The sequence below is a fragment of the Camelus ferus genome, chromosome 2 (assembly GCF_009834535.1).
Source record: "Camelus ferus isolate YT-003-E chromosome 2, BCGSAC_Cfer_1.0, whole genome shotgun sequence".
Lineage (NCBI taxonomy): Eukaryota > Metazoa > Chordata > Mammalia > Artiodactyla > Camelidae > Camelus > Camelus ferus.
Genome location: NC_045697.1, coordinates 116,355,377 through 116,369,802, shown reverse-complemented (window position 1 = coordinate 116,369,802; position 14,426 = coordinate 116,355,377). Strand labels below are relative to the sequence as shown.

The 14,426-nt window shown below is 40.7% G+C and overlaps 1 protein-coding gene across 1 annotated transcript in view; it reads right to left on the bottom strand.

Moving 5' to 3' along the window:
• C2H4orf45 (chromosome 2 C4orf45 homolog) overlaps positions 1-14,426 on the bottom strand; it is an 82,589-nt gene that overhangs the window by 24,912 nt on the left and 43,251 nt on the right. The window contains exon 3 of the mRNA XM_006181295.2: positions 7,909-7,967. Within this exon, the coding sequence (XP_006181357.2) occupies positions 7,909-7,967 (59 nt within the window). The remainder of the gene's footprint in view (positions 1-7,908; positions 7,968-14,426) is intronic.

Sequence of the window (14,426 nt, the reverse complement as noted above, 5' to 3'; positions counted from 1 at the left end):
TTGAATATTGGCTTTTGAGCAGCAAGGAGCTCGACCTGAGTCTATAACACTGATAGGATATAAGGAAGGTACGAGGGACATCTGTCTTGCTCACTCCTGATCCCAGGCCTAGCATGGTGCCGGGCACAGAGTTGGGGATTGGATGTTCATTGAATGAATAAATGGTCCTCCACTATCCATGTGGCTCTGCAGTGTGACAAGTGCAGGAGCTGTGCGCTGACCCCACTGCACCTGAGCTTCCTGAGAACCTCCCCCCTCCCCTCCCCGCTGGAGAGGAGGCTGCGGGGAGGAGTTTAGGTAACAAGCCAAAGGCAGGAAAGGTGCTGATCTCAAAAATCACAGCACTTTGCCCCTAAATGCTTATAGGAATCCCTCCAGGGTGCCAGGCGCTGACAGCCTTAAAAATAGAAAGTTGTCAAGATTTATGGATGTTTTGACAAAAACATCTCCAGGAAGAAAGCATGCTTTATGTACGAACATATTTTTAAATTGTGGCTGTCATTAAGACTGTGCTAGTTTAAGAGCTGGCGTTGGCAGTATTTCATCATGAAATAAACCCAGCAATTTTCTACACACCCCAACCAACACCAGACATAGGCACACCTCCCACCTTTCTGAGGAAACAGAGAGCCCTGTTTATTCAGGTCGGTGCACATTTCTTCAGTACTGAGAGTCCTCGTTTTAGAAATTTTTTTCAGCTTAGGAGCCCTAACTACTAAAACTCTGGTTGATCGTTGCTGTTCCTCTCATTTTAGTTAGAATTAACTCATTTTTATCAAAATAAAATACTTGTCCATTGCACATAATGTGGTGGTAATCTTTCCCCATTTTAATGCAACCAGGTAGGTACATTATACATACAAATACATAATACATATAATAGGACTAAAATGCTTATAATAATAATAATACTTCCCTCTTCTCCACACTCCCTGTCCCAACATTCTCTTCTACAAAAGCAGACACTTTGTAGCCCATTTGCTTCTTCTGGAATTTAACCCAGGATCTGTATACAGTCAGGGCTCCCAGGGGAGCCCCCGCTAGACCTGCTCCTCCTCTGGGTCCCCCCACCCCACAGCCACATTCCTGGGCCTCCCCTTTAATATCTTGGGCATGCCCTTTGCTCAAGACCTTTGTTGAGTCTCTTATTTCTTGAATCATATTCCTTTCTCTGCCCTGGATTTTCCCCTATTGTCTTGCTAGATAGTATTCTCCAGTTGCTTCTGGGGGAGAAAAGGCACTCTTTTGAGTACGTACTTGCATGAAAATGTCTCCCTTCTAGCTTCGCACTTGATAGTTGGTCTGGGTGTCGAATTCCAGGTTGCAAGTCTTTTCACTTTCCATCAAGCATAGAGGTCATTGCCCCAGTGTCTTCTAGAGCCTGGTATCACTGTCAAGAAGTGTGATGCCTCAGGGATTCCAGGTCCTCTGTGTGTATCCTGGCTTCCCTCTGGGAAACTGTCTTTTCATCTCAACACAATGAAGTTTCACAGGGACACGGCTTGATGCACTTGCTTTTGTGGGTGTTGTTTGGCTTTGGCACAGCCTTTCAACAGCCTTTCAATCTGGACATTCGTATTCCCTTCTGAGACATTGTCTTAAACTATTGATTTTCTTTCTTCTGTTTTCTCTGTTCTCTTTTTAGGCCTCTTGTTAGTCAGATATTAGGCTGGCTTCATTTTAATCGATTTCTTGTTTTCATATCTTTCCCTATCTTCTGTCGCTTGGACTTTTTCTTCTACTTTTGAGAGATTAACTCAGCTATAGAGTACGAAATTTCTCTCCTATACTGAATCTCAATACTGATTGTTTTTAGCTAACAATATAATAGGAATTTTAGAAGATGCATTTTGCTTCATTATTTCAATATACTTTATTTATTTAACTAATACATAATGTTGATTAACAGAGGGATCTGATTTTTTTTCAGGATATTTTCAGTTTAATGTGTTGTCCAAGTAGATTAGCTTCTTGTTTCATTCTCCAAAGTGTCCTATTTGGGGGGATAAAATATATGGTCACACTATATACTGAGTGCTTAAGTGCTGTGTCTGTAACAACACATCTGTGGAGCAGACTCTGTTAAAACCATTTTACAGATTGGGAACCTGAGGCATCAATAGTTTAAATAACTCGCCCAGCTGCCAGGTGGTAGAGCTGGGACTTGAACTCAGGAAGTTTGTCTTTTCTTAATCACCGCAGATCCTGCTTCATCACTGCTTACCATCCTATTTGGGGGCTATTAGGTTATTACTGCCTTTGCATTACTGCAAACACTGCTGGACTCCCTTCTACTACATTTTGTGTAGCTCCTTCGCTATTTCCTGGAGGAGGATAAATCCCTGGTAAAACCCACTTTCTTGATTCTCAGTTCAGCATTCTTTCAGCTATGCTGTGCTGTGCACGTCTTGAGGATGGACACTGACTAAGAAATCCCATGATTATGAGAAGGTAGACAAGGAGGAAGCCGACTGGGAGAGCCAGCACTCGGAGAAGAGCTGTGACCCTCAAGTCAATGAAAAGGCAGTGGGGGTTGTAGTTAATTCTGATTTTTTTTTTTTTTAAAGCTCATGCTACTCTTTTCTTCATGGTCAACACCTAGGTTGGATGCCTCTGCCTTAGAATTTGCAGCCTCCTTGACACCCACCGATCCCCAACCCCTGCCATCTCCCGACAATGGCTGTCCACAGGAACTTGAACCGTTCCTTAAGACATTCCTAAGACAAATTTATACATTGGCAAATAAGTGGATCCAGTTGGCAAAGAGACAGCCTCGTAGTGACACCAGGGCAGAGTCACATCAGCCGCTCCTTTCTGGAAAGAGGTTTATCTGTGAACAATTCTCCTGGTTTTATAATCTCAACAAGACTTTCATTTGCATGGATAACAACTTGACCCAGATAGGCAGCCAGAGACTTCCCTAAAATGCTCCTTCTGAGCCCAGCTTAAATTTCATCTCTCTCAGGAAGTCTTCACGACCTGAGCTCCTCCAGCTTTTCCGGCCTCAGCTATGCCAATCTGCCATTCTGAGTGCAAGAAGAACTGGGATTAGTTTTTTATACCCGATTCAGCAAATGTGTCTTGAGCACTCATATGTGCCAAGCCTGCGTTAATGTAAGGAAAAGAAAAGAAAAGAAAGCCAGGTACTTCCACGCCTCACAATTTTTAGTAACAGATCTCGCTTACTTCTTACAACAAAACGAAAAGCCCCACCCACTCGCTATTTGCAGTGCATTCTCTTATAACTGGACTATAAAGTCTTCCCCCATTTCCTGTCTGTACATTTCCTTCTTCTTACTGAAATTAGAAATACTGTTTGTATGTGTTGGAAAACACCTAACTGCCAATAGAAGAGACGCAGATGAAAACAAGTTAATCATCAGGTCACATGTCTAGAGAAACTTAAGTATGTAAAACAAGAAAACACTTCCTTCAATTCAGAAGAAAAAAATAGAGTTAACCCACACCCAGTTACTGCAATCCTTCTCCATTCATATATATTGTTTTGAAATCTTCTGTTGACATAGATCTGCCCTGAGAGTCTGTGAGCTACTTGAGAACAAGGACCTTGCTTATTAATTTTCAAATTCTGAGCACTTGCCACACAGTAGGTCTTTATTTCCAATTTGTTGAAGCACATCTTCACCGGTCTTTAAGATGCAATACATTGTGTAACACACGGGAGGAGAAATAGGGGCTCTGCATTTGTAAACAACTATTATAAAACACATCCTGATTTCAAGAATGTTCAATTTTTAAAGTATGCCCCAATGGAGGAAATCCTGTCATTGTCCCCGACTGGCTTCTGGTCTCAAAAACAGAGTGGACTCTTCTATGACGTCAGCAGACAAAAATTCTTCAGTGCTGGTTGTATCGACTCAGATCATCCTAGTCTTCCTCCAGTGCTTTTTCTGAGACCACTGAAAACTTCCAAATATTTGTCCATCATTGTTTTCTTGGATTTCCATTTCCTTGTGCTGAACCCCTCTCTTTGAAGTTCCTTACTGGCTTTTACAGACTTCTATTGTCTTAAGGGACTTACCTTGGAGGCTCTTTCCTCCTTCTGTGGCCCTCACTCCCCCTGTCCTCGATGTGGGCTCCCCCAAGGCTTATCCCCTTCCTCGCCCAGTCTCCACTAGTGGTTCTCAACTCGGCTGAGCATCAGAATCACTCGGAGAGCCCTCAGAAAGGTCCACGCCCAGATCCCAACCCAGAGCAGTGGAATCAGTCAACTTGGACTGAGATATTAGCTCTGTGACTGTGGTTCATGGAACTTAGCCTCTGAAGTTCAATTTTCTCACCTGCAAAATTAAGACAACGCTAAAATCTGCTTCACCCGATAGCTGAATGCAATCTTACTCCCCAATGTTATAGCAAACATCGTCTCTTCTTCTGGCTTATTTACTTCCTTGAAAGCTCAACTCAAATCCTTTCTCCTTCTCACACCTCTCCACAATCACAGTTTATTTTGGATCGTTTACAAGGCACACTGAAAACTCAAGAGGGACCTGTTAAAAATGAAATCGTCTCCCAGCTGAGTTTCCTACAGCTATTCCAACCACCTTTCAATTTTTCCTCCACACAGCACTCCCACATTCCAGAGCCATCTTTGGGGAAAAAAAAAAAAAAAAAGGATTGCTTCCTATTTTAAATCCTCCAATGAATTCTCTCTGTTCTTAGGTAAAAACCCACATTTTCTAATGTGGCCACAATATTCTACAAAATCTGACCCTCGTCTTGCTCACCTCCCATTGCTTTCCACGGTCCAGCCACCCTGGTCCTAACTAGATACATTCTTCCCTGCTCTGGCCCCTTCTCACGCTGTTCCCTCTGCCTGGAACAATGTTATACTCACATTTTTGAAGTCAACTTAATAATTGAACACTTCTCTGACCCTCAGTCCAGGTCGATGCCCCTGGTAAAACCTTTTCTCTCCATCCCATAAATAACCTTTGTAATGAAATGTTTTATCATGAACTGGATGGAATAGGGCAAGATATTAACTTCTCAATATACCCCTGTGTTGTTTGATTTGTTGCTGTAAACATGAATTATATTTCTCATTTTAAGAAGTTATTTAAAAGCATGAAAAACAGTATAATTACAGTTGTTTGATATCTGTCTCCTTCCCTAGAATACAAATTCCAAGAAGGACATATACTGACCTTGTCTTGTTCTGCACTGTGGCTGCAGAATCTAGCAGTGCTGTGAACACAGGAGGCACTACATTTATTGAGTGAATGCAGTTGACAGAGGAGGACAGAAAGTGAAAACGGTCTGAGAAGCTAAGTACGAATCTTGCCCAGGAAGGAGATGGCCCTCAGTCCAGCAGGTGGGGCACCCCTGGGCCTGTCAGGGTCAGCATCCTCCTTAAGAGCGTCTTTCCAGCCAAGAGTGGGGCAGGAAGGCTTTTAAGCAGCGGTTGTGCTTAGAGTCTCAAGAGTGGGCAGCATTCAGGTTACTGGCATCCGACTGGTTAGAAATAGGACCCAAGTCAGAGGTTACAAGCACATCTGGGGGCTGTCACTATATTTAATTTTTTTTTTAACTTTTCTAGTTATAATTTTCTAATCATGGTTGCCTTCATTAGGAATTTAGCACTCAACATATACAGATTGGTTTTGTAATTTTTATACATATATCTATAATTTTCCAATGGAATTCACAATTCTCTAAGTACCGGGTCTTTCTCATAAACATTTTGCAGCCTCATAACTTAGTACAATCCACATCATAGCCTGTAGAAACGAATGCAGCCAGTAGTCTTTCCTCTAAGGAGAATGCTCAGAGCTTCAATATATCTCAGGTTCTTTTTCACAAGTTTTTTAATGTGTGAATAAGTGGAGATTTTCACACTCATGTCGTGTTTGTCGACATTGCTTTGATTTTCAATGGCATTTATTTATTTACTCATTCATTCACTCACTTACTTATTTTTTGCTTAGAACTATTCGATGGTGCATTTGGAAATAGATACTGGCAATGTTATTTGAACAAAAGAAATGGAATATTTATTTATTTATTTATTTATTTATTTAAAATGTAATATTTAAATGAGACCATATGCTGTGTATGCAACAATTGTAACTATTTCTCCATGGCTTTAAACATAAGATATGTTTCCTAGTGGGGAGGGTATAGCTCACTAGTATAGTGTGTACTTAGCATGCATGAGGTCCTGGGTTCGATCCCCAGTACCTCCATTTAAAAATAAATAAATAAACCTAATTACTTCCCCACCCCACACACACAACAAAAATATATATGCTTTATAAATTATAGTGAGACAAGCTGAGACCTGGGACATGGGGCCCTGGGCTGCCATACTTGCACCTGGACAAACGCCTCCCAGAGCAACAGAACACAAAGAAACTGCAAGGGACTAAAAATAAAACTATGTGCATGTGCAGTTGAGGCAAATTATAAACAACAAGATACAAAAAGGCCAAAATCCAATGGCCACTTCTGAGGTTCAGGGATCAAAGGAAGGGACCTGTGCGTGATCCCTGCGCACAGACCACCAAGGGGGTGGGCAGACTACCCGAGCCACCCTTCCAGCCCCACCCCTGGACCCACCCCTAACCTCATCCCATTTAAGGGACAAGCTTGTCCCCCTTTGGGGAGTGAGGAAGATGTTTTCACTCCCTTGTGCTGCAGCATGAGTCCCAGTAAAGTCTTGCCTGAATTTCTCATCTGGTGTCTTATCAGTTTCTATTGATTACAGCGTCCAAGTAGCCAGGTCAGTAAAATAGGAGTGTGATGAGATATTTTGCTGTCTGGGGATTATAATGTAGTAGCACTCAGATGTTCAGACAAGGTTTTGACCAACAAAGTAATGATGTGTATGGATGAGGTCTATAACTAGAAATTAGATACGGAAGTCTCATATCTGAGACTGATGGCTGAGCTGCACAATAATTAGGAGGATGGTATTATTTTAGAGCAAAGATATTTTCAACATAACTAGGAGGCAAAATATAACCCAGACCACAACACACCATTAGAACGGCTAAAATCCAAAACATTGATAAAGGTTTTGGAGCTATAGGCATTCTCATTTGGTGCTGGTGGAAATGCACATATGATATAGCCACTTTGGAAGACAGTTCAGCAGTTTCTTACAAAGCTTACCGTATGCTTACAGAACCATATGATCTAGGCTTTTGACTTGGGGTTGAAGGTCTTGTCTCTTTTTGGTGTAGTTTATGTTGCTGTGGTACAGCAGACACAGACTAAGACCTATCAATTTTGCACATGCTAATAGCAGGAATCTTCAATGATAAAAAAAAAAAAAATGAGGCAAAACAGACTCCAGAAACCCTCACCTCCAAAAATCTAAGGTTGACAAAGACATTATTGAATCCACAGTCTTGTAAGAGCAATGCTGATCAATTCCTTCCCTCTATAGAAATCAGAATACCCCTAATTTAACATCCCTTGTGCTAGACATGTTTAATTTAGGTTACCAGCTGCCTTAAGAGAATGTGAATCCAAGCCACTGTGTGACTGCAGCAGGATTACACTTATTGCCTATCATGGTGGTTTCTAACAGCATGAAATGGGAGGGGTTTTTTTTACCCCCCAAATTATATTCTTGTTCACCCACAAAAAGAATTATTTATATAGTTAAAGCTACCCAAATTGTCCAGTTGCCGGTCTTAACAAGCTGGTTCCCTTTTCCTCCACTGTCCTCACTCTAACCAAGTTTGCTCTGCCTCGTTCCTCCCCTTCAGTAAAACCTAGTACAGAGTGAACATTTCATAACTGTTCATTGGGAATAAAAATTCATAATCTTGCAAAAAAAACTACAGGACATAAAAAGTTTTTTTTCAATGAACCCTGTTACTAATTTAAGAAGGAAACACATTAATTCATTAGCTAATTTTAAATGTATTAGGATGTGCTTACCATGGGTTCTGGTATCTGTGGCTTATTTTCTCGATAGCAGCTTGACTCAGCTCTTCATGCTGTAAAAGGAAGAAAATTAATGTACCCTGATTCCAAGGTCACTAGGCACCAACTTGTCTAAGAGTCTGGGTTCCTGATGGAAGAGGAAGTCATGTGGAGAAACTGAACTGGAAATGCCAAATTCAGGTACAAGAAGATGGTCTTTTGGTTCTTGAACTGAGAGATAAAGGTACAAGGTGGAACATAAATCCCCTCCTCTGAGCTTTACCTGCCCTCTCTGTAGAAGGACGGTGTGGGTAGCAAGAAGTGTGTCGATCACCATCTCTAAGCTCCATATGATTCCGTGTCTACACGAGCAGGCATGCAAAATACTGTGGGTCATTTAGACGCCAACAGTTGAAGTTACTTTCATGTTACTGGACCCTCACTAGAATTAGGAAACGTGATGTCAATAGCAGAGGAAGGAGTTGATTCTAGCCAGCCTGTGACAGAGTATGGATCTGAACACTCCTTTCAGAAAGCAGTCGTCTGGAACATTGGTAAAGTATTGGGCAGTTTAGAACTAGTTCTCGCATTAAGAGATGATCCCCAGACCCTCTGATGTGCATCGAAATTATCATAACTGAATAAAAGACTATGTGCCAGCTCATTTTCCCAGGAACTGGTCAATGGAGGGACATTTTATGCCCAAGCATGGAGAATGGGGTGTCAAATTTATGCTGAAAAGGGTTTTGTTTGGTAATCCTTTCTCAACTTTCCATACTAGGGTTGGGAAACCATGATACGGATTATCAAAAGTAGTTCACTTCAGTTTTGGAAAGCATTTTTACATTTTCACATCAATGGGGGACACTGGAGTTGTAACATCGCACAAAGCAGCAAACTCATATCATAATGTTCACATGAGAGGAATCACCTGGTACTCTGTTTTTCATCTTTCCTGTTTTCAGTCCTTTTTCTTCCAGCTTTGGTTTACAGTGACTTTCCTGATCAAATGCTTCTGAGCTATTTGTGTTGGGAAAACAAATCTATTTACTTATGTCATCTTAGTGATGAAGACCTAAAAATTTGATCACTTCTACATCTTTAATTCCATATATAAAGTAAACAAACCAAGGAAGGAACAAAATAGACAAGATTTAAAGGCAAGGTTGACCCACTCTTCCATACAAAATTTGAAAAGTGATAATCTGTGTATAATGGCAAAATCATTGTTTCCCAATTAACTTCTGACATGTGATTCCCTGAAAATCGACCTTATCAATTAATTTCTTTTTAAAAATTTTTTTTTTGGCAGTGGAGGTAATTAGGTTTACTTATCTTTTAATAGAGGTACCAGGGATTGAACCCAGGACCTCATATATGTGAAGCACAGTGCTCTACCACTGAGCTACACCCTCCCCTCAACTGACTTCTAAATAATCTTATTATCAGCTTTTGGACAATCTTCTTTGATCTTTGTTCCCATTTTTAATAACCAAAAGTTTCATTGTCTTAATCTGGAAAGACTTTTCTTAGAAACATACAACAGATTCATTTGCCACCCCCCACCCCATGTCTCCTATAGCAATCAGCATCACAAAAAATGTATCTGAATTTAACTAGACCTTCTCTGTCTTAATTTACTAATGAAATTCACCATGATTTGTTTGGAACAGTCATGCTCACTTTGGTATTAAATCTAATGATATTCAGAATCAAAAAAATACTTTTTCACTGGTCAGTTATTCATAAGAGTAAAGAAAAGACTGATTCAAAAATTAATTCGACATCTTCATTAGGCACAGGTACAGCTGAACTGATTATTATAGTCTATCTTAAGGATATCAGTGAGAATCTTTTACAGTTATTTTGAATGTTTTCAACTAGTGACAATAATCATAACTTGAAATGGAAAATATTGCTTACTAATCAATCTTTAAATAAGTCTGGGTATTAATAAAAACATCTGCTAACTACATTCAGATACTGTAAATCAGACACAATTTCTGAAACGAGTTAAAAACTGTTCAATTTGAGTTAATTGCAGACACTGGGGCCCATTCTAGTTAACAACGAAAATCATCGCTTAATGCCTTGACTTATCTTAAACCACCTCTAGTCTAGCCCTGGCATACACCACTGAGGAATCCTGTTGTTCTGCTGCTATACTTAACTCAAGATGTTTTTCTTAATGCATCCAATTTTGACTTCCCTTTCCAGAAAAGACCGGTTTTCATCTCAAAACCTATGAGGTCTTTCTCACCCCATCAGGACAATGGCAGTGTATTCCAAGAATGCATAGACACTAGGGTTTCTCTTCACCGGCCTCCTCCTTGGTAACGCAGAGCTCCTAGTACCAAACATCTGAGTGGAAATATCCCCTAAGGCTATCTTTTCTTATGCTAATGTATTTTTTTTTTATTCCCTTGCCTCAACTTGCAAAATATGACTGTTAACCCCTTAGGGGCCTTTCTTCCCACAGCCAGTGAGAAGCATTCTCATCAGTTGGCACTTCATCTCCAAAGTGCATAATGTTGCCTATTCTAGGCTGGAACTATTCAAGGGGGACAGGGGGCTCCAAGGCCTTTGTGTGGATTCGAGCATTTGAATATTCATTTTATATTCAGAGCACGGGTAGAAACAAAAACCATTCTCTCTGAAAAAAATGCCAGTGTTTAAGGCACGGACTCTGTGATGCATTTTTCTTACTAAAAAGCGAAAAGTGAACCATGCAGAGACCCACACTTCATTTTATGCCACGTTGTATGTGGGCTTGAATATCAACATGAATTATATCCTAGTCTCTCTCTTTTTTTTTTAAACTGCCCTGCTTTTAAGTAAATTGAATTAGTACCTCAACTTTCAGCAAATAGACTAAACATTGAGTTTCGTGTGTTGACTATGGCCCAGTATCTCTGTTTTCTGTGGAGTATCCAAATAATGAGAAACATATTCCATCATGCTCCTAATGTGCTGATCATACTATAATTTGAAAATCCACATAGGCAAGAAAATACAGTGCATGGAGACATTAATAATGCTCATTCCTATTTCTTGAGACTTATTACACCAGATACTATGCAGAGTGGTTTACACACACTTAATCCATTTAACAATACTCTAAGGTATTATTATCCGTATGGTTCACAAAACTCTAAAGACACCCCCAGATTCTCACTCCTTGATATGCACACCTTCTCCCAGATATTCGACCACATACTATTCTAGGTACTATTGTGAAGGGACTTTGCGGATGTAATTAAGAGCCCAAATCAGCTGACTTTAAGAAAGGGAGATTATCCTCGGTGGGCCTGACTTAAGCAGGTGAGCTCTTAAGAGGACCTGGGCTCTTCTTGGCCAAGGGGAGTTGAAGAATGAGAGGGATATGACATGAGGGAGCGTCTCTGTTGCTGGTTTTAAAGATGGAGAGGACCACGTAGTAAGGGATATGCGCAGCTTCTAGGTGTGGAGACTGGTCCCTGGCCGACAGCCAGCAAAGAAACAGGACTCAGTCCTATAACCATAAGGAACTGTAATCTGCCACAACCACGTGAACTCAGCAGAGACCCCAGGCCTCAGGGGAGGTCACAACCACAGCCCACACCTTGACTTTGCATGAGTTCTGAGCAGAGAACCCAGCTGTGCCTTCCCGGGACTTCTGACCTACAGAACTGTGAGCAAATAGATGGTGTTGCTTTAGGGATGCCACCTGTGTGGTCATTTGTTATGCCCAATAGAAAACTAATGCATTTCCCATTTTACAGATGGGAAAACTGAGGCATTTTAAAGACTAGTAGGCAGATTAGCATGCAAAGAGAGAAAAGGGGGAAAATAAAAGTTCTTCAACTGGCTACTCTTGCAGGTAAGTCACAGTCAACTTTTCATAAAGGCCACAAACACAGATTTGCCCTGAAAAGCATTAAGAATGCTAGCTACCTCACTTATTCCCAGAAAGAAGGCACATTTCTATTATTCCTTCTGCAGTTCTCCAGGAAGATTCACGTTTTCCTTACTCATGCTATACTTCAAGGACACACTAGGATTTTATTTTAAAGCAAGACTGGAACTTATTGTGTTGGGGATTGTTAGGATTTGTGATGAGAAACCAGTCATTCTGCTACCAGCCCTTTATCCAGAGTTGGTGGATAGCTCCTACCAGCCTCTGAAATATGAGTGAATTCGACTATCCAAGCTACAGCAAAGCTACACAGGAGCTTCCCGAGTGTCTGTTTGCGCTCAGTGCGGTTTCCGAACATAATCAAGTGCCTGGTTGGCGACCTTTCTCACCCTTGGAGTTGTCTAATGTGTTGGCATTGTTTTAATTCAAAGGTTAGGAAGCATGCTCCTCCCAAGTTAATTGTCCAATTAGCTCTGCAACACAGAATTACACTGAGGGTGGCAGCTCAGGCTTTGTGAACAGAACATTATAACTAAGTTGCAGTTAAAAATAAATGCTAAGTAGCTCTCAAACAACTATCAAATAAGCTAGGAGGAGAGTAATTCTCAAGCCACTGCAGACTTAAAGCTCACTTCCCCCTAAAGTGGGGGGGGGGGTCGGGGAAGGATAAATTAGGAGTTTGGGATTAGCAGATACACACTACTGTACGTAAAGCAGGTAAACAACAAGGACCGAATGTGTAGCACAGGGAACTATATTCAATAGCTTGTGAGAAACTATAATGAAAAAGAATCTGAAAAAGAATAGATATGTATGTATCTATACGTATGTATAACTGAATCACTTTGCTGTACACCTGTAACTAACACAACACTATAAATTAACCATTAAAGAAAGCTCATTTTTTTTCTGCCCTTCTGCAACTTAATCTCTTAATGAAGATTCTGCATGAGAAGGGAAGGGATTTCAGTCTCCATCATCCATCATTTCTTTTTTTTTTTTTAATTTATTTTTATTTTTATTGAAGTTTACAGTGGAATAAAGAATAAAAGAGAATGAAATAATGCCATCTGCAGCAATATGGATGGACCTAGAGATTATCATACAAAGTAAAGTAAATCAGATAGAGAAAGACATATCCCATCATTTCCTTTTGAGGGGGGGTGATTAGGTTTATTCATTTATTTATTATGGAGGCAGTACTGGGAATTGAACCCAGGACCTTGTGCATGCTAAGCATGTGCTCTACTGCTTGAGCTATACCCTCCCCTACCCCATCATTTCTTGATGACCATATCATCCACAACATGTGAAGCACAAGGAGGAGAACTGTAGATGCTGTCAGTCCAAAGTCAAATCTGAGACAGATCTCAGACCTCAAGCTGCTTAAAGCCATTTGGAATGTGGCTGGGACCGTGCAGTCCAATTGCAGACAACAGTCGCACTAAAAACTTCAACATTGCAAAGACACTATCCTATGAATTCTTCCTCAACTGCAGGAGCTCACATGGCTTCCAAAGCATGGAGTTTCAGTGCCATTTTCTTTGTGCCCAGAGACAGAATGGGACCACACACCAGGGGGCCCTCTACTGAATGGATTGTTTTCAGTTCTCTCAATTAAGATTTCTTGAAGCCTAGATGCAGTCCTGGGAAGAGGATAGGTATCTCTAGATTGCTATGCGTTCAGTGCATCTTGGTCAACACAGCTGAAGCAGTCTGGAAGTGTAGTAAATGAATAGGAGGGAAAGTTATAATCCTAAATTTATAGTATTAGAATTTCTTGCAAAGATCTGAAAAACCTAGGATAAATGCCAGATTTAGAAAACATATGTCCTGGCATTTTAGCCACCTGTGCTTGAGATATTAGATCACACACAAGTCTTGACAATATATTTAAAGAAGCCCAGCTGCAGAGCCAAACATCAGGCTTACTAAACCCATCCTAATTTATACAATCTTTTTTTTTAGATTTTTGTCTCCCTATTATCAAATAATATTTGTTGAAGACCTATGACACATGCTTAATACTAACTTTAGGAAGTATAATTTAAAAAAAAATGATGTGATGTTTACACTGAGATGCGTATTCAAGATGCATGTCAAGCTCTCCAAAAGCTAGTAACCACCATGGTGTATTTTTAGCCTTCCTTAATTAAGGGCTAAAATCACCCACTGGGTTCTAAATTACATTGAGTTCCTGTTCTTTCTTTTGTTCTTACATTTCCACATCCTAACAAAAGATGTGAAGGTTAGGATGTCTTTTTTCTTTTTTTTTTCCAGTTCACCAATAATCATCTACAAAGTCACAACCAGAAGGAGGAAGCTGGCGTTTGGCTGGGGAGCCAGGTCGTTGGGGCTGGGATGCCCAGGAAATGCCGGGGTGGGGGCAGGGTCCCCAGCTACCGACAGACGCTTCCTCTCCCAAACCTGCTGTTCTTCACGGAACCGCTTTGAACACAGCACAGACAGTGCACGTCAGCGATACACGTCTCACTTGCTGTTCTCATGGTCTGTTTGAGAAAGGAAGTATCAAACTGAAAATTTATTCTCTTGGAGTTCAGACACAAGAAAGTTCCTTCGATTTATTTGAGGAATGCTACAAAGCCAAGCCATAAAATGGGGGAAATATGACACCTGT